The following is a 21,638-nucleotide window of genomic DNA, read 5'->3' on the forward strand; positions in this document are numbered from 1 at the left end:
CTCCTGCAATGGGAAAGAGATGTCCAGCTTTAGGTGTGGCAGGTGAGAGTCAAAATACAAAGCTGGGAGCCCACAGCAGCCCTCTTCACGCAGGGTCCTATATCTGACCTTTATATACTGGTAGGTATGTTAATAACGCTACTCATATCTAATAAAACCTGGCTTTGTATGTGTGTATGGTTGGGGTGAGGATTAAGGTTGTTTTTATTAGGATCTAGGCACTTCACTATAAGAAAAAAAATCTTGGCAACTCTGTCTCAAGGCTCTGGGGAACTTGGGATCCCTCACAAAGATGAGCTCAGAACAACTCAGTACTGTTGCTGTATTGGGTACCACATTTTACTAGCTGGAGGACAAGGGCACAAAATGCAGGCCTGTTGTCCTTGTGTCACAGTGTACTCATCAAGGACTTTCCTTCAGCCTCATTGGTTCACAGCGTATTTGCTGTTGTGCAAAAATGTGCTTTGGAAATCAGATGTGCAAATTGTACAGCGAGCAGTGAGAAAGAAGGGGGAAGGTAAAGGACTGGTCAGGAAGTAGAATCCAGCTGAGGTTTAAGGGATTATATTGCAGAAACAGATATTGCTGACAGTATCATCTGCTGTCTTGGTTTGGCTGTATCACTGTGGGTGGAAGGGCTTTGGAGAGATGCTGCAAGGTAGAACTTTTTCTGTTAAGTGTCTAAACAAAGCTGACAGTACAGTCCCATAAACAACCAGCAAATACACCCATAACTTTGCTCCTTCATCATGTTAAACTCTGAATGTACAAGAAATATTTCCCCCAAAAAGTGCAGTCTAAACTTCTGTTTACATATCTCTGATCTCTACTGATTTTTCTCAAATAATTTATAGCAGGGTATGTGGTGTAAAAGTGGTTAGAAAACCAAAACCTGTGTTTGGAATAGAAAGCTAAGCATGTTGCTGTGTTAGTGCAAGCAAATAGTTTGTTCAATTAATTGCCTTTTGTCAATCAGTCGCAACCTGGTAGGTGGATGCAACAGTATGGTATTGCTGGTGGTTTATTCTAAGGTTGTCTTGCTTTACCCTATTCTTCCTTCTCTTCCTCTGCCTTGTAGCATGCACTTGATTCAGGTGGACTCTGTTCAGAGATGGATGGAAGATTTGAAGTTGATGACAGACTGTGAATGTATGTGTATTCTCCAGTCCAAGCCAATCAGCGCTGAGAAGGATGAACAAAATGAACTTATCCTTTCTTCACAATATAGCACATGTGATAACTTGCAGCTGCTATTAAAAAGAGCTTGGATCATAAGCACAGAGTTGACCAGGATTGCTGAAAAGCTGGAAAAGAATAGATGGCAGAGAGTCCACAGCATGACAGTAAGAGTCAACTGCCATGTACGTTCCATGATAAATGAATACAATACATTCACCAGGAATTCTTCAGAAGAAATGTACCAGGTAGGATGCCTTACCTGATCTCATGTTTGTCTTATTTTTTTTATTGTAATAACTAAAACTTACTTTAAATAATCTGTAAGAAATCCTTACGTACTGATACTGGTACCTTGTTTAAGATTTTCTAATCCCTTTTCAGCAATGGAAATGTTATTGACTCATTTTGGATCCTATTTTATCATAGGCCTGATTCTGAATGTTAATAATGTTGACAAATTACGTTGAAAAAAGTTTCATTTTTGAGGACTACTGGACTAAAGTAATTAGATGCCCCATCTGTGAGTTCCTTTGCATTTACAATGTAGAAAATATTACGTTTTTTGTTAACTTCAGTTTTATCTCTACTTGTTTTATTCAAAAAAGTAGAAAAAGGGTGTCAACGTGAAATGTTATGTTTCTAGAGGATTTTCACCTAATTATCACAAACAAGTGTTATTTATTTTTAAAAAGCAATTGTGTGTATAGATATTGCTTTAAAACCACTTTCTCTTTCTCTCTCTCTGCAGTTTGGTTGTCTTTTAATAGACAAGTGTTCAGAATTTACAGCATTCACAGAAAGGTAATTTAAATTTTCTAGTGGAAATATTAATTTTGCAGTTTTATTATGTTGTAGAATTTCTAATGAGAAGTATAAATCCACTAACACCCTCAAATGTTTTAACTAGGCCCCTGCCACCCTGAACGGCTTTCTAAATGTTGGCCTCTGGTGGGTGAAGTGAGTTGCTTTTATCTAAACTGCATCCTAATGAAAGATGGGATTTGCTGTTGCACAAAGATCCTGGCATAGACACAAGGCTGCATGCAAGTGGATTTTTCAGGGCTTTTAGACATCAAGGGAGGAAGTCTGGCTCTAATGATATCAGTGACAAAGTTCTTTTTCACGTTCTGTGGACCCAAGATTTCACCTGGTGTAAAAACTTATGTTCCGAGACTATTATACTACATGTTCCTGTATGCACATATCCATGAATTAGTAACTCAAACCAAAATAAATACACATTCCTTTAAATTGCAGTTGTAGGTTTACTCAGCTCTGTGCATTCCAGAGTGCTGAAACTGGAAAATAAGAATCTCTTTATAATTCTTCTCATGATATTTCCCCTGCCTAACATAAGTTATCCTGTTTCCTTCAACACAGTTCAATTGGTCTTTTTCAATTTACTTTAAACTCTGTGCACTATTCTGCTCAGGGGATCATCAGCGGAAAAGACACCATCTAATTATCAGGAAAGAACATTTCTTGAGCACTTTTGCTTTTTGCCAAACCCACACAGCTCAGACTTTACTTTTATATTCTACTATGAGACACACTGATTTAATGAGAGCTCTGATCTCACAGAGTCTGCCCCAAATCAGCCCTCTCCCTCCTTGTCTGTTTGACAAGAAGTTGATATAGGTGGGTGAAAGACAGGTAAAGCTGAAAAAGGGACTCACTGTGTAGGCAGAGACACTGATCAACCAAACTATATCTCCCATTACAGTGACCTGCTTGGGTGGAATATGTTTTGACAATTCAAATGAATGCATTTCTGTGAGGAAGTATTAGTTGTTTAATTTGAATTGTATAAAGTTTTCCATCTTTATCTCATTTCTGCAGTTACAGCCAAATGTCACTTGTTACAGGGTAGTTATACTAACTCTGTAAAGCTGCTGTATGCAGTCTTTCTGCATACAAGACCAAATTTTACTTTTGAGTATGCTATTTAAATTTAAATGAACTTTATTCCTCTGGACACACATTAATTTTGGGTCCTTATCCTGCTATCATTAAACAATGAAATGAAATGAAAATTATTGAAAGCACTTCTTTGGTCATGAAAGATGGCTGGGTATACACAGCTGCAGTTGAAATGCAGGCATCCTAGTGACTGTAATTATTAGCATAAGTGGAAAATAGCAGAGTTGCATTAGTATAAACACACAGCATTTGCAGCAAAATTTGGCTTGCAGTCTGTGAAGTAAATTGTGAATCCCAATTTATTAATGTCTGCTGTTGTCCTTTGATGACAACAGACCTTTAATCAAAGTCCAGTATAATGCTAATGGCGCAAAGACAAGTGTCCTCATGTGAACAGTTATATTCCCATTATATCCCCATTATTAACACAGAGCTCACCTGTGACAATTTGATAAAACAATAGTTGTCTGTTGCATCTTTTTTCCTTCATCTTTTTCCTTTTTCCTTTTCAGGTGCATTCAAACTGAAGATGAACAGATACTGAAGTCCATGAAATCTTGTATTAATGAAACGCTCACTACCATTGCGCAGTATTTTGGCCAGTTGATAGAGCTGGTTTTAACACATGAGGCACAGGTTAGCTTATAGTTTAAAAAAAAAAACAAAACCTTTCAAAATTTTGATTCTTGAGGGAGAGAATCCATTAAGAGGAGGATTAGAATTACAACTCTCAATTTTCAGCAAACTTATGATCAGTAATTCAAATATTTTGCAAAAAGATTTAAGTTTGTATTCTCAATTTCTCCAGTAATCTCAATCTCAGATGAAATAATCTTGTGGCTCACTATGTTACTTGTCCTGATATGCCTCTTTCATTGCAAGGCATCTAATTTCTGGACAGCATCTTGTTAATAAGACCCTTGGACACATTTTCTCTTCTTTTCATACAGGCACTGCTTTTCTTTAGAAACCTTGAAAAAAGTCTCTCCTGCTCTCAATATTTGTCATTAAAAGCTAGACTTTTTAGAAGATGTAAATATAGCAGGTATATTAGCACACATTTTAACCTAGTGCCTGTGTTAGACTCTAGGAAGTAGTGATAAAATACAGTGTTGTGTACAGCTTATGTGTGTGTAACCTTCTAGAAACATTGCAGGACGATGCGTAGTTTCCAGTGGCTATTAAATGTGGACAAATACACTAAGTAATTAGCCTGAGACTACAAGTGCATGAATTTTTTTCCATTAGACCATGCTTGAAATAGTAGCAACTTGCAAGTCTACCCAATCTCTCTTGACTTACACTAGTTTCTTTCTTGAGATCTCATTAGAAATAACTTTGCAGTCTCTAATCTTCCTCAAATAAAACACCCCAAATGTAATTATGTTCAATTAATTTGTCCATAGTTTAGAGGTGATGTTATGCTGAAATTTTGTGTTGTCCCTGCAGAAAAAGAGGAAATGAGAGGCTTAGTGAAGAGGAAATAGTTAAATAGTGTTTACTATGGTGCTAGAAGAAAATTAATGCATGGTATTGGCTAAATTCTAACATACCTTGATGCATTAAGATAGCAAAAAAGTTGTGGCTCTTTCGGAAACATCCCTTACAGTTTTAAAAGATTATTAGTAGGAGTCGAGAATCTCCAGAATACTTTTGCAGAATTATAGTCAAACTAACAAGCTACTTGCTAATGGGCTTTGGTTAGGATTTATGAGAACTACATGAAATGTCACATATGAGTTATAGTGTGTAAATAATTTTTCATATTGCAAATTCAGTGAGTAGGTTGTGGTTGTTTTGATGCTTATTCTTTTTAATGTGTAGAGCAGTTCTTCATTGCTAATATTTCTGTCTTTGGGCACTTTGACACCTATTGATACACCTGAAATCCTAGCCGGTTTTTCTTTTAAAGCAGCAGGATTAATTACTCTGCATCATCTTGTATGTATTTGTGTGGCAGAAGACTTGGATTAGAGGTCACTAATAAAAACACTTTTAAGAACAGTTTTCTGAGCCATTCAGTCAGGCTGTGTGCCCACTTCTGCCATACAACTGCATTGTCTGTGAGTAGTTTGCTGCTCTGGAACAGACTGTGTCTGTGTGAGAGCCCAGATCTCTCTTCTTGAATTGTGTACTTCAAGAGCTTTCTTTTCTAATCAGCGTATCAGGATTTTGCTCAGGATAGGTTCATATCAAAATGTGAACTGATAAGTTATGTCTTTTATGGAACATTTTTCTAATGCTAAAGGTGGGAGAACACAGCCTCTTAAAAAGACAATAATTTTGCATAAATAACAGTTTAAAATATAGGATATTTCCTTGCACTTCTTTTAAAGTTGGATTCAATATAAAAATGTTTACCTTCTTCCTCCTGACAAATATAATTAATTCTTCCTCTAATGATTGTACTTTCAGAAAACGTAAAATTAAATGAACTTCATATTATTCTGATAGCTATGTTTCTCTGTAATGCTGCAATGGCACACATGCAAAAGCAAGATAACTATTTATAAAGATAAAAATATTTAACCTATTTCATACATTGGAGAACTAAACTATATTTCTCTACAAGAATTCCTGTATTGGTGAATGACGTTTTCTGTGTAGACTGAGAATAGTGATGAACCCAGAGACTTAGAATGTAGTGTTAGAAAAGGTATAGCAATATTCCTTATAATTAAGGTGAAAATCTTGTATCGCCTTGTGATACAGCTTCTACACTAAGACAATTAGTTGCCTTCCAAAAATTTTAGTTCAATCCTGGGCCAAACCCAATAATAATTTACTAAATAGCTGAAGAGTTTGTTGTTTAGTGTTCTCACACACATACCCGTTCTCTAACTCTACTCATATTTATTTCTAAATATCACTGTTCTTGGCTACGTCTATTCAAATGCGATGATAAATGCGTTACAGTGTTATCAGTCTGACTCCTGCCCATGTTTTTTTCCTTTCTCTGGGTAAGAAGCAAGATGATATGGATTAAATGAACTAGACTTTCTACGCCATCTTATCTTTAAATATAACACTAATGTTTTTCATTGGAAGTAAATTATGTTTATTATCTTATGTCACACAGAACCTGCTGAGACAAATAGAATTGTCGGATAGCGTGTACATCACTGAGTCAGCGATTAGTAGTTTATTCAGCCTTACCCAGGAAGGTGCTCATCTGTGCCGTATCATAGCTAAGGTAAGGGGATATATGGATTAATCCAAAGTAAAATAGTAATACAAGTGAGTTATTTTACTTAACACAGTATTGGTTCTGAGTTTTGAAATGTATAATATGAGATGAATTTTTGTATTTCAGGAGACAAATAATCTAGGTTAAAGAACAACAACACTTTGAGAAACTATTTTTTTCTTCTTTTGCAAGCCTTACTCTGCAGAGTTTATTACCACAATTATCCTACTAAATTGAAAAAAAAATAAAAATCCATAACCCCCGATACTTAATTTAATAAAACTCAATGCCTGTGCAAGCAACTGCAGAAGGATGGAAAGCTCCAACAGGCTTCTGGGCATTGATTCAACTACAGTTGTCTTTGTGCAACCTGTGCCACCACTCCCTACAGCATCTTAGGCACCTTTTTAGTGTCTCTCCTGACAGTACTTTTTGAGTACTAGTGACATAAGTGGAGAAAGACTTTTACAATCAGCCACGCGGATGGCTGACTGTGCAGAGAAACAGTGAGACCTCTTCAGCGGTGTGTACAGAGGAGGTTAGAGATACTATTAAAGATGTAATTTTAGAAAAAATTTGCATCCATTATTTTCCTTTTACAGAGGAATGTCATTACAGTTACTTCTGGCAGTATATGTTCTCGTTTACTGAGCAGTTGATGCTAACTCTGGCACAAATAAATCACTCTGCCAAGATCAATGATACTGGCAATCCCTGCAGAGTTTGCACCTTTGAGGATGCTTGGATTTTGAAAAAGTGAGAAAGGCAGGGCATTATGTGAGGTCGAGGGTAAGATAATCACAACCGCAGTGTATATTGAAAGAAGAAAGCCTCCTTTCCCAAGCTTCTGCTTGTGGAGTTGTGTGCCAATCCTTTGTCCTGCTTAGAGATGAAGTTAAACAGCAGCATTTAATTAATTTTACTTCTGATCTGCCTTTAGATGGATGTTTGCACCACAAAAGGTACTGCTGTGTTCTGAAGGCTGTGAATGAGGTAGACTCAGAAACGTGTAGTAGATCCTGGCAACAGCCTGAGAGGTTTAATTTTTTCTAAATTGGTATTTGAGCTCCACTCAGTGGTATCCAAAAACAATGTTAAAATGTTGAGTAGTGAGGAAGTGCAGAAATAAAAAACCGAGGAAAATTGGTCTTGTGCTTTTTATCATCGTCTGAATTCCATAACAGTTTAATTTAGCAGAAGTGAAGTCTGACCTTCAATAAATCACTAAATTAATTTATTGTTAGAAAGTGGGTGTGTCACAGGTTTACAAGTGAGGAAATGCATTCCCTTATGCAAAGATCCCTAAGTGGTGTTTGGTTGCCAAATTCCAGCAGTGATTACATCACCCATTCTGTGTGTTTGTTTCCTCTGTGCACTATGAAATACATTTGTCCTGACTCACCATCATCCTTCAACCTCTGTACTGCCTTAGTTATCTGCATCAGTGAGCAAGGTGGCAGCAGAATCGTAACGGACCAGAATTTTGAATTCAGTCACTTGAGTGGTTAGCTATGACCATGAGAGGGCAGGTTCATTTGGGAAAACAAACCAAAAAAAAGTAATAAAAGTTTTGGAACTGCACCCACTCATTAAAAGGGTAAGAATTAATTCAGTTTTTGAAAAGATCTCAAAACCTCCCACAGGTACAGAAGTTAACTTGAGAATTGTCATATTATCTTTGGCAAAAACTAGCCAGAGAAGGGGAATGTTTATTTACAGTGAAAGCAAAACTCAACAAATTTGTTCATGTAACCTTGAAGTCTTACTCTCCATGACAATGTGTGATCTTGTGGAACACTGTTGTTAGCTTTTTTTTCCTGTCCCAAGATATAAATTACAACTCTAAAGCACACCAAAATCTTGGACATGCAAACAAAGAGCCATGATAATATTGTAGAGCTACAATATTATAGGAACTAGTTTCTCGCTTTACATTTTAGTAAGAGTTTCACTCTTCTCTCTCCCTGCTGCTTCTTCCCCACCAATATTTTACCAAAATTTAAAAAGGCTTTGAAATGCTAACCCCCTATGCTGAAGTGTCACCTATAATTTTATTCCACCTGGAGGCATTCTTCAACTTTATTTTTAGCATGTAACTTTTTAATCTGCTGTGAAAGAGTCATGTTGCTGACTCACCCTGGCAGCCACCTAGTCGTTCTCACTACCTGTCAGAAGTATAAAGACTAAGATCTCTAACACAAATGAGTAGTAGCAAGGGCAAGATAAGAAATGAAGGGAGAAAGCCTAAATAATAATAAGAATCCTTGAATTCTGAGCTAATAGAAGAACCGACATTAAGCTGTAAGTTTCGAACAGTACAAGCAACCACACTAGTGTCAGCATGATGGAAACTCCACCAGTTTAGATAATTTTAAAAGCAAAAAGAGAAAATGAGGAAAGGAAGACCCAAGCAAAGCATTTGTCGCAACTACCAGGGAAAAATTTTAGTCAAGTTTCTGTCTGCAGATCAGTTTCCTACCTTTGGAATCAGGTGTTGCTAAAATACTCTGTCAATTGTCATGGCACACACTTAAGCATCAAACAACGTTACTAACTTGCTGTACGATTGTCTGGGGTTGCATTGCAGGGATGTATTCACAAAAGTATTTTTTATTACATTATATCTATTAGATTGTAATCCTGGGATCTTTCATATTAAAAATTATAAATTAGTCCTAGTTGTTAAAACTCTACCTTCATGTTCCGAGAGCATAAGGAGACACTAAAAACCAGAAAGTATGAATTTTGGGTGGACTTGAGCAACTGTCAAAAATTCACGTTACTTGAAGTAGACTGGTTCTAAGTTGATTTGGCTTCGTAACGACCAGAAGAATCAGTAAAAATCAGTTCCAGAGTTACAATAAATAAATGCTGGGACACAGTGATAAAGAAAGTCTTTGTAAATAAATCTATTTCACCGGTAATAATTAGAGTCTACTACCAACTGTATTGAACTGGATGCTATAATAATAGAGTGGCAAAAATGAAGATAATGAAGATAGCCATACCTGCTTATCACATGCTTCTTTGGAGAATGCTTGACTATTTGAGTTCCACAGGGATGTGCAGCAGATCACTTGCTCTGAGAAGCTTCTAATACATCTTGGCCTTACCTTCTTTGCATGTCAGTTCCTTTTCTAGCAAGTATTTACTTTGAAGATTTCTTTGACATCATCTTTCAAGCTAATTATAAATGTTGTCCTCCATCACGAGGAAAGGCTCTATGAGAATTCACTGTACTTTGAGTCATTTCAGGGTGAAACTACAAAATGCTACACCTTAGGGTTGGATGCCTTTTCTCTCCCCTCTTTATTCACTCAAATCTATGCACAGTGGGGCTTTTTATACTCATGACCTCCTTCACATAGTTTTTGTGATTGTATTTCAGGTGATTTTGTTATCTACTGCTAGCCCTTCTGAACAGCATCTCAGGGACGTCTCCACGAAATTGAATTCCTGTTAATCCAATATAGGACAGAAGCAGGTCATCAAGCAGTAAAGCAAGTTCTCTCTTTCAGATACTGCTTCACAGAGCATGTGAAGCCTATCCCAGATGAAACTTGAATGACAACAAGAGCAGCATTTCATGTGTTACTTGGCCAAAACCTGGAAATGCCAAAAAGTCTGCAAAGGACAAATAAAAGCATGCTTAGACATATTGGGAGCTTTTGGAATGGTGCAAGTTAATCTCCAAAGCAAGCAAAGCTCAGTGCTGTTATATTTCTTTGTTTGAATGGTACTGGTTACCCATTTGATCAATTTATGTGCATCTCTGTCAGATGGAATAGTTTTGTTATCATTGTAAAAGATACAGGGGAGAAATCTTGAAAAAGGAGAATAAATCCTGAGGAATGCTGAGATCCCACTGAGGGCAATGTTTTTGACAAGCCATAGAATCTGGCTCAGTATTTCCTACCCGTTCTGTATTTCACTTACAGCTTTCTAGTTCATTACTTGTGATCAATATTTTACAGCTTGATAATGGCACACAGGGCACAAAATAAACAGTTTAGACCTCCTCCTGACAAATGCAGTGATAAATCACTTCCTGTCCATCAGTGGCACAAGCAGGGCATCAATTTGTCATACAGAAAGCTTGAAGCACCTGTGCCAACATCACTTGAGCTTTACTAGTGTTGCCCACAGATTTCTGCTTATTATGGCTAAAGCAGAGAATCAGATGTTCTCTGATTTTACTGAACTATGGGGACTTTCAAACTGATAATAAAATTAAAAAAAAATCCCAGTTACCTTAGGTTTGGGGACAACACTGTAATAGCTTTTTTTCTGTATTTTTCATAGATAATTTAATTACTGCCTGGGTGAAATATCAATATCCTTTTGTGGAAGGAAAAATATGACAGAAACTTATTTTGTTAGTGTACTGCCTCTTATTTTAAAGGCTCAGAAATGTCTTTTTGCGGTAGGCTATATATAGCAGTACTAGATATAAAATAACTCGTACAGATAAATGTCCACTTCTTACAATTCCAGAAATAAATTTTAATGTTAGCAAACCACAGTAATCCTACTGTTCTCACTGATCTCACAGAACTTATATATAATTGTACAAAGACATAATTTAAAACTTCTATCTTGAACATGTATCAAGGTGTTCTTTTTGTCTAATTCTCTTATAAATTGGTGTATATTTTTGTTAAACTGAACAGATAGCTTTGCTTGCTCTATTATTCTCTACTCTATTCCAGCAGAACTATACAAAAAAGTAGAATTCTGAAAATGAGTGAAGTCTGCATTGTAGTCCAGAGGTTTTATGTCACTACAACCTGTTGAGCTTTCAAATAACACAAATGGTTGAGAAGAAAAAGATTATTTCTGTGAACCTGAAAAATATTTTTCTACTGAGGCTACTGAAATAGGCTTAAAAAGAAGGGTGTATATTACACTTGGTCCATGATTCCAACTATTTTTAATTTACTACTGTAATCTGACTACTTTAGTGTGAGATCTTTCATCTGTCATTAATATTTTAAATGCTTTCCTCTTCATTATATATCTGTTCTTACATAATATAAGGAATCTGTAGTCTACTGATGGCATAACATTTTGAAATTAAGAACAATACAAAAAAATCCTACCACATGAAGTACATATATTGTGTGTGTTTGTTTATACCTTTCCATTTATTATGTGGACTTTGCTAACGTATGTTTACAAGCTGTGTTGGAAATGATTAAGGATAGCTACTGTAAGGATGTGTATATATACTCAATTTTTTGCCATTATTGCCATATTTAAAGAAAAAAATGTCGTAATACAAATTTTGTGTATTAGAGGATGAAGGTATGGATTGTATCTGTATAGAACCTGACAGCTATTTCCACAATATTTTCAGTAGCTCTTCAAGCATATGACCTTCTCTTTCGTATTTTTGCATTAAGTAAATATTGTATGGAGCTCAGAAATATAGAGGAATGGGAAATGTATGCTAACAAAAATCTGTTTTAAACTATAATAGCCTATGGTTGAACTGTCACTTAAATGTCACTCCAATTGCTGCCTATTGATAATTCTTTGTAATTTTCACATGAATGTCAAGTTTAATTTAAATTGTGCTTGTAATTGGTAAAAGTCAATGACTTAAGCACACCTCCCACTGAGGCTATATTACTTTTTCACCACTTAGTGTATAAGCATTAATCAACTTGAGTTCTCTGTGTGAACTTAACATCTTCTTTGTTGGTGTTGTGATGATAGCTAATTTGGATAAATTACTAAAGGAATCTGCCCCCATCACAATCTCAATTAAATACTAAGGAAACATTCAGTGCTGCTTTTCTGATTTTTGCTTTTCCCCTGCAGGAAGGAGGTGTAGTTGCTCTCTTTAAGATCTGTCGCCAGGATTGTTTCAGGTGCCTTTATCCTCAGACGCTGAGAACATTGGCATCCATTTGCTGTGTAGAGGAAGGGATGCACCAGCTGGAAAAGGTAGGCACTTCAGCGTTCTGTACCAACTGTGTCATAAAACAGAGAAGTCCTGGTTTAATCTCTTCTAAGAACTGATAACTTGGTGGTGTTTGATACTGTGCTCCATACCATGCTCGTTTTTTTTTGTCCTGAACACATCTTCAGTCTTTACAAAATTAGTTCCAGTAATAGCATTATCCTATTCAGTTGCTTGCACAAATAAGCTTTCTAAACAGTGATAATTTTAATAAAACAGGTAAACACGTTAGTGACTACGTCAAAAAACTTGAGAAAGTATAACCTCTGGACTCTCTGAAGTGTTTGTTTAGAAACTCCAATATTTCAAATAACCCTTGTAAACACAGAAAGCTTTATACCTCTTTAAATCCTTTCCTGATGCTCAGGTAGGGCACCTACTTGTGACACTGCAGTAACTTGTGAGAGTTGTAATTGCATACAAAGAACAGGGACAGATATAGCAGCTAGCCAATAGAAAAATATGTCTTGTCTGCTAATCAGCAACGAGTCTTATAAAAGCCAATTTTAACTGAGATGGCAAATATCAAAACATTATCCAGATAAAATTATATCAACTGCTTAGGCTCCATTCCCTTTTCACTCTCACTACATACTGCTGTGTTTTGGAAAATGAACACTTCTGGTCACTAAATCATGATCTCATCCTTTGTATTTCATAAAACAGTCATCTTCCACAGCTGAATAATGGCCTCTTCAAGTTAATGATAAATGATTTCACTGCCACTTTACATTGACGTATCTTGTAATTTACTGCCCAGAATTCAAGCAAACCATGACAGAACATCTGCAGCAAAAAGCAAGTCTCTGAGCTTACAGTAAATGAAGATGACTTAAATTTTTTTTTGACATAATGCTGGTTCAGACTGACACCAGAATCAGTCTAAAAGGATCTTTCATTATGTCCACTATAACAGTAGAATTAATAGAGTCAGAAATGGAAAAGATTGATTCAACTCACCTGGTCCAATTCCTGGCAGCGTCAACATGCATTTAAAGTGGCCCATATCAAAGCTGATGAAACAGGAGTCCTAGAAAAAGTGATAACTCTCAAGCTCATATGTCTTTGATCTACTTTAATGTTGGTCACAGGTAAAATTGCTCAGGGTAAACTTTGTCACAATCAGGGTTGGAGTAGGGTTTAAAGGATTTTTAACAGAAACCCCTAACAATGCTTTCAGTAGTTCATTTTTCACCTGTGCTTTCAATTCTTAAAGCACGTCTTGAAAAACCTAAGTCTGCATTATGAGGAGCTGGACGTTAATCCTATTCACCTGAATGAATGGACAGGTTTGTGACAGGACCATTTGGTTATCACTTTGTCAACTTCTTTACCTAAAATTACGTTGCTGAGGATCCATATGTTATGTGGGTCCAGCACATGCCTGGGATTCTGGTGGGGGAGAATGAGATATTTCATATATCAAAAGAAACAAATTTTCTCTGCAAGGAGATTAATGTCCCTCCAAATGCTAATGGAGGTTAAACAACACAGGCCGGTACAATGCTATGTGATCTGCCAATAATCTATCAGCTGGTGACAGCCCAGGTTTGCTAGTTTATAGAGCTGAGGAAGCAAAGTAAACAAGAAACTTTTACTACTCTTTGCACTCTCTTTTCACCCTTCTTGTACACCTATTTAGAAGCAACAAGATATTCTGACCGTAGAGAATCAATGGAAAGTGCATGGATCAGATGAACAGTATTTTAATGGCACTCCAGTTTTTTATATTGTCTTCTTTAAATAAGAACGATTTTTTTTTTCTTTTAAAATTTGAAGTGCTCTTGCAAAGAACAAAAAAGAGGGTTAACAATATTAGCATTCCTATCATTACAGAAATTACCATAGGACTTCTTACCTGGCAGAAAGGGCAGCTTCTATTATCCAAATAAATACCAGGGTGGTGGTGAAGCATTTAATTTGCTCTAATGTGAATATCATTATGCCACCTAGTGCATTAAAACATCAGTGCAATTTGAACTTGATTTTTAATGACAGAAACTTCATTCAAACAAATAAAGCTTGGCTAGGTAATTTGAGATTAAAAAAATAAAATTAAAAAAAAAAAACACCACAAAACCCAAACAAACCCCACTCCCTCTATTTTTCAATTAGATTTCACAACGATTGAAGTGTTTAAAAGACCACTTGAAAGCAGCAAGAGCTATAATTTCTAATGGAACATTTGTCTCGGAGGTGAACTAAAAGGGGATGGCATACTTCCTGTAGTAATTGTAGTGCTTAATTACTAAAGATATTAGGAATATTGTTTATTTATCCAAGGCTCTTTGATCTTGCCAATTCAGTAGCAACACAAGAAGGTTAATGTAGGTGGTTATTTAGAAAGTGAACAAGGAAGTCAGTCACAGGTCCAAGTAGAGACTATTTTAACCATTTTCTTGGGTTTTAAGATACCTGAATATTAGGCTTTCACTATAATAGTGCAAATTTAATGTGAATGATGCTATAGTGGGTTTAAACCATTTGTCTCGAGTAAGTTTTTTGCATTGCAATATGAAAATACTGTCCTAATTTACCAATGAAGGAAAGTAACAATTAAGTGCTTATTTCTGAAGATGTAGAAAATTGTCAATTTTAAGCAAAGGTATTTTCCTCAATTTCTTAAAAAGTAATTCTTGTTCTTCCCAGTCACACATCTTTAAATATACATCTGCATTACTCTCTTACCAGCACACTTGAAAAAGCCGTTATTACCTTTTCATCATCTTGGTAAACAAGCTGATCTTTGCTATAATTACCATGACCAAGTAGTTGTTGCAATGACTAGCTTTAACTCTTTTAGGTCAATCTAGTTGGCTGTATGCTCAATAATGCAAAATTAGTTGGTTAAAACGTCAGTTTAGAATAGCTAAAATTTCACTTGCAAGTACTTTACTGACTTTTGAAAAAGGTACTGTTACTTTGTTGTACGTGGAAGGGCAGAGCTCCAGGAACTCAACAGTAACGAATTAGTCAGGCAATTGAAGTGGAAAGATAGTGAAGAAATAACCTCATTTTGTGACTGAGGACTGTGTGTAAATAAATGTTGTTCTATGTAACCTGTCTTCCACAAGTGGTGATTCCGGTGCTTCAAGCTGCTTATGGATCTCTGGTTGTTTGGTACACTTTAACTTCACAAACCACAGCAAGTTTGAGATCATTCTTTGGTCTCAGCTGCCTGACCAGTCCCACTTCAGAGAGAAGTGGAGAGACCCTGGAAAAGCCATCAGAATTTTCCTCCTTTGCATTATTCCTGTAGCTGCCTGTCCTCATACCCAAGAGAGTTTTGTCAGCTGTGTCTTGTGGCTCTTGATCAAGCAAAGTTTTTAGGATAAAGCTCACTGCATTAGAAAGGGTGCTTATTCTTTGTCTATGCATTCCAGAGTTTATGCAGAGAGAACATAAAATACAGGTAGTAGATAATACAGAAAATAGCTAAAATTGCTAAAACCAGAGGAACTGAAAGGAGGCTGGGGGAGATAAGCATGACTGGAAACTGAAGAACAGTGTTAGAGTTGCACATGCAGACCTGGTCATGTATCTAGCCCTGAGCTTTAGGACAGAAATTCAATCATGTAGTGGAAGATTGGTGAAAGTTCTAGAGGAAAGAATATCTGAACCTTCATGCATGTGCTTTGAAAACTTAATTCACCTCAAGTGTTCCCATATAGGAAGGACCGTGTAAGGCACAGAGTCGGGATAGATTAACATGTACATTTCATGAAACTTAAGAAAAAATAAAAATAATTGCCATCTTGATTGTCTGATAAGGTACATCCTGCAAATTACATTAGGAATTACGTACTTCAAATACCATTTTCATTGTCAAGACACACATAAAATCTAACAGCTGTTGTCTTCAACATGAAGCAATCTTGCTTGGAAAAGGGGTCTGCATTTGAATACAATCGTATATCTATAGATATAACACAGATAGATATAAAAAACATATATATAACATATATATATATATATAATAGCACACTGTTTGCCTCGAGCAGTTCTTCAGCCCTATCTCTTCCTGAGGCTGCATCAGGTCCTTGTTTTGCAGCACCCTCTGAACAGTCTCCCTTGTATATATGCTGACATGCAGCCTCATTAAAGCCTAAAGACTGTGGCGGTTTCTCTGCTTCACGTCTGTCCATGCAATGCTTGCTGTTGACCGGTGCTAGAAGGCATGGCTTTCCAATTTTTGCCCTACGCTGAAGCTCAGTTTTGTGACTTTCACAGAGGCAAACTTCCTGATGCAATAAAAGAACTGCAGAGTTAGTTCAGAAATAAATAGCAAACAGATAGTGCAATGTATTGCAGTTTTTACTATGCATGTGAAACATTATTACATTAAAAAGCTGCAACTCAGCTAGGACCTAGATCAAGGCTCAACTGCCACAACAACACAATGATGTATACAAATAGTCATTCAAGCAGCTGCCTAAATATTAACCCTGTGTAGTGTATGTTTACTTACACTATTTGAACTACTGGTGACAACAGTTCTTACTTTCATTAATAAAACCTTCTTTTTAACAAATCACACAGCTTTTATCACTGTGCTTTAAGCAAAATTGCATAGGTATAGATTATAAATTGCTATGAATACTTAATTTAAAGCACATGATGTCAACTTACTTGCCTCCAGAAAAAGAACCTGAAGGAGGGGGAAGCAAGTACAAAGCACATAAATTTTGTGGTTGGGAAACTATGAATTTCATGAAGACTTCTTAAACATCAGTGACCTAAAATCTATTGTTCACTGTGAACCAAGCCTGATTTTTAAGAACAACCATGATCTTATACACAATAATAATTTCTGCATGATGGGGATATAGTCTGTCAATGATACATATGAGAAACAAGCGTTTGGTGGGGATTAAGTAAACTCTTTATTACAGTATCTGCATCTACAATTTATTCATAGCTTTTGGGTCAAGGTGAGTTGGTTACATCATTCAGTTCCAACACCTTGAACTTTCAGTTTCAAACATTAACCTCAGTCAAGACGAGGGAGTAACTTTGTTTCAGATGTTGTGCTGCCTTAAATCTCAGCTGCTAAAACCATTGCTGTTCATGTAGCTGTAGGGTGAGACAGAAGTGAGAATTATGGAGAGGGCTTTGATTATGAGGGTTTGGATGACCTGGTAAGAGGGGTACAGTCACCACTTCTAAAATCTGAACACAAAAGTTAGCTGGTGGCCTATGGATTTCATTGTCACAGCATGTGAATGCTCCACAATCATGAATGTTTTTATTGTTGTAGTACCTGGTATATGATTGAAATAACTTCATACCATACAAGAGATCGGAAATTTGCCTGATCTAAATGAACTATATAGCTGTCTTCATATTTGAATATTCCAAATGCAAAATACCAGGGGAAGCAAAACATTAGCAAATGGTCTCCTAGAAAACACGTGTGAGAGAAAGGAGAGACCCATAGATGGCTACATTTAAAAACATGTCTGCAGGTGATTTGCTTCTTTTAAGAAATGCAGAGTTGCGTGCAGCTTTCTGAGAAGCAGTGAAAAGTTGATTTTTATTATGTCAAGTAGCGGCTCATTCACAGGACTTCCAGAAATGAGATCTTGGGAAGTACAGAGGTCTGCCTCAGACTGGTAGCCTCTCTCACTCCTCAGAGAAGAGCTTTGTGTTAAAATTTATTTTTTTCCAGTTAGTCTATGAAGAATTACTATGGCCTATTTCAGTGGTTTTGAATCCAGTTAGTTTCAGAACAAGGGATTATATCAGCCTGTAAGATGATACAAACGACATAGATATTTTATTCTAAAATGGATTGGACCCAAGAGTTTGCAAGATAAATATTTATTTTTTTAAGAAAAATATTTTCAAGAAAACCACAATTTACAAAATTTAGTTTTCATTCATAGAAAGTCAAATTTCATGTTATTCTGTCTCCTGAGTGAGACAGGGCAAGGCTGGATATTAACAGCAAAATAAAGGACTTTTAGAAGTCATTAGATGGGGATAAGTTGTTTAGTGGCCCTTCTCTTGCCTCTTTCCCACAAAAACAGGTAACACCCAAAGTTGTAATCTTTTCCAAGTTTTTCATGGGTCATGCTGACAAACACATTCTCATTAGTGTTTTATGAAGTGGAATAGCATTTTTGTTTGTTCCCCAAAGTAGTGCCGGTGAGGCTTCATGGGTGGGAAGAGACTGGAAACTTTCTGCATGCTTGAAACCACAGAACACTGCCTTGTGTGCTAAAAGCATGTGAGGTGATTTAGATGGAAGGCGTTCAAGTGATGCGTTCCTTTTACAACCCTTTGGCTGAGGAGTCAACTTTTCTGGTTTGCATAATGGCACTATTTTCCATCTGAGAACACTGTTTTGGCTTATCTTCCATGGCCGTTTGCAGCCAGTCTCTGAAATCACTCTTGTGAAGTTATGAACAGTAAGGAGGAATGGATAAAGAGATTTCTGTTGTTCTGAATGTTGAGAGAGGAGGATAACCTTTTAGAGATTAATTCAGGCAACTTTTGACAGGCAGTGCAAAGCACACTGAAACTTGGTGTCATTGATAGCTGGAGTTGGGAACTGTGTCTTAATGTTGTCATTGGGTAATTGTGTAGGTCACAGCAGAATGAAGAGCTACAATGAGACAGAAATACAAGTCAATCTTAAGAAATAGTTTGGGGAAAAACATTTTCAAAAGCTGCTTTTCACATAGCCTTTTTGATAACCAGGCAAATCTATTTCAGTAGCTGAGTTTGTGGTACAATTAGATAATGTAAAGTTCTAGGCTTGCAGCTCTTTAATTTACTGGACACTTCTTCTCAGTAAGGCTGTTTAATTAATTGGCAGTGAAAAATGTGCTGGGTTTGGCAAATTACATTTCTGTCAAAGCCCCTGCAAGATTCATTAAATCATATCCGAGAGTGCAGGAACTGCCCTTTGTCAACTGCTGGCTTCGTGTATATTAGGTGGTGTTTCAGGTTTTACGTCCTGATTACACAGCTATGTATACATATTAGCAAATGCAGCTTCTTTCAGCACAATCCCAGACAAGTGCAGCGAGACATCTTAGGTTGTTGCAGAATCTGACCACCTTCAGGTGTGACAGGCTGCAGTTCTAGGGCAAAATGCTTTGGAAGTCATGGAAAGGATGTGTGTCTAAATACTGAAAACCAGTATGAAAACACGTTAAAAAAAACCCCGACCCACCCACCCCAAAAAAAACCCAACCCTAAACCCAACAGCAAAACCCCCAAACCAACTGGCAGCTAATCTCTGCAGTATCATTCAGTCTGTTGCAAACCTTCTGCCAGTTACACAGCAGATTAAAATCTGTTTGCTTTATGGTAGTACCCATATCATGCAAAGAAAAAAGCAAGGGCTTTTTTGATGTACTTATTATTCAAGAGACATGGAATTGAATAAAGACAGACATGTTAGTGCAGGATTATGGGGCATTGCCAGATCTCTGTAGGAAAAAAGTATAGACTAAATACTTTGGCTGAGGTCACTGCCATTATTCCAATTCTGTTAAAATGACTAATTAAATTATAGTGGTTGTGTTGTTGTAGCCCTGATGGTCTAAGGAGATATGTATCAGTTGCTCTAATAAAAGATATTACCTCTCCTTACAAACCTTGCTTTGCTTTAATCATATTATAGATTTTAGAAGAGGGAGAAAGGAGCCAGCAAACGTAGCACTAAAGATAAACATTTTGATAATACTGGTAAAGTAGGACCATGTGAGACTTAGCTAAGGAGTTGGTGAATAGCTGCCTTTTGGAAGACACAGATTCTGTTGTTTATCAGTAGATCCTCATTTAGATATCAGGCCTGGTCCAGACTGCAAACATATACACATGCACTTAGCTTTAAGCGTGTGAGTAATTTCATTTTAAAACAAGAGAACCACTACCTGTTAAAAATGTCAACAGAGATGCACATCTGTGGGTCTGTTCATGATTGAGGTTTCAGACTGCAATAGATTTCACAGAGTAAATATTCATTTGGTGATCACTGAACACATAGTGCTGTGGAACAAAGCAAAATTTTCAGTCAGATAAAATAGGTACAAGAATTTTTGACAAGCCTTGTCTGTCTTTTCAATAAGAGGCACAGCAGGCAGTCTATGAATTGATATATAAATCGATAACAAAAGTGCGAGCTGTCTTCTAACCCAACAGTGAACACTTTGAGTCTTTTGCCTTTAGTGCGAGTCCTTCCATGTCACCCACAGATTTAGGCTTTGCTTCCCTTTGCCCTGCGCTTAAAGTCACGTACAGCTTAAGCATGGATCTGTGATAACACGTCCACATGCAAAAATCTCAAAACTGTCAGAGCAGCCCTGTTTTACTGAGGTTTTGTCATGTTTCTTTAAGACCTGATCAGGAGAAGGCATTGCAGCTGCATTCAGGTATTATCAATGATGCGCTGAGAGTAAATGGTGCCACTGCTCTGCTGAATTTTTTCATGGCTCCAAAGCAGTGTTCATGCAGAGTGAGAGCTGATAAAATTAGGTGTACTTTGGCATTTGGTTCCCCTATTTAATGCAGTCACTGTAGGAGGAACAACCTCTCTTCTTATTTACCTTCTGCTCTGTTTTTTAATACACCTCTATTTTTTTTAGCTGAGGAGCAGAAGAGAGAGTGTCTTCAGGTTTTTTTCTTCTTGTTTTAAAAATGTAAGTTCCATTGAAATAGATTTTGAAAGCTGAAAGGGGAAGTCCTCAGACTGAGGTGTACACTTCAATGTGCAAGATCAAATTGGAGCAGTGCCTGTAGATTGCCATTCCCTCCAACTTCATTTTGAAAATTTGAGCTGGTGCCAGGTTACCACTCTGCACTTGTTTGGCTCCCATATAATTTACACATGGTTTTTGCAGTCAGTTATGTTGGTATTTTATGCTATCTATTGATTTTATATTTCACTAAGTATTTTATTTAAAGCACTCCAAATAGCTCTAGATTTATGTTTCAAAAGTCAGGATGTTAAGAGAATTTTATAAATGAAAAATAATTTGGAAATCAGCAGATGATGATTTTTCTGTAATGATTTAAAATATTGCTTAAAGCAATGACAATGATCAGGGCAGCAAATGATCCGCGAATGACGTCTGAAGGAACAGAAGCCAACACATCAAATGACAGGTGGGTTTTCCCTACCTAATAATAATAATAATAATCTATCAAGCAAATTTAATTTTAAGATGAAAGAAGAAGCTTACTCAGCTCTTAAACTGACGGCAGAGATTAATGAGAATCAATTTAAAAAGAGTGCAGGGAGAGAGCTATTTTGGACCTCAAATATTCCTCCTGTCCCTGATAGAGGCAGAAAAGAAACTGGGAAGACATGGCCTTACAGAAAGACCTATCAGTTGAGTAGCTTTCATAATTCTTCTTTTCTTCTCACTCAGCAGG

At 36.7% G+C, this 21,638-nt stretch overlaps 1 protein-coding gene across 1 annotated transcript in view; it reads left to right on the plus strand.

Moving 5' to 3' along the window:
• INSC (inscuteable homolog (Drosophila)) overlaps positions 1-21,638 on the plus strand; it is a 106,221-nt gene that overhangs the window by 38,249 nt on the left and 46,334 nt on the right. Inside the window, exons 2-6 of the mRNA XM_009890966.1 lie at positions 1,079-1,424; positions 1,928-1,980; positions 3,612-3,735; positions 6,179-6,292; positions 12,110-12,235. Coding sequence (XP_009889268.1) covers positions 1,079-1,424; positions 1,928-1,980; positions 3,612-3,735; positions 6,179-6,292; positions 12,110-12,235 — 763 coding nt within the window. The remainder of the gene's footprint in view (positions 1-1,078; positions 1,425-1,927; positions 1,981-3,611; positions 3,736-6,178; positions 6,293-12,109; positions 12,236-21,638) is intronic.

Source organism: Charadrius vociferus, unplaced genomic scaffold (genome assembly GCF_000708025.1).
Source record: "Charadrius vociferus isolate BGI_N301 unplaced genomic scaffold, ASM70802v2 scaffold248, whole genome shotgun sequence".
Lineage (NCBI taxonomy): Eukaryota > Metazoa > Chordata > Aves > Charadriiformes > Charadriidae > Charadrius > Charadrius vociferus.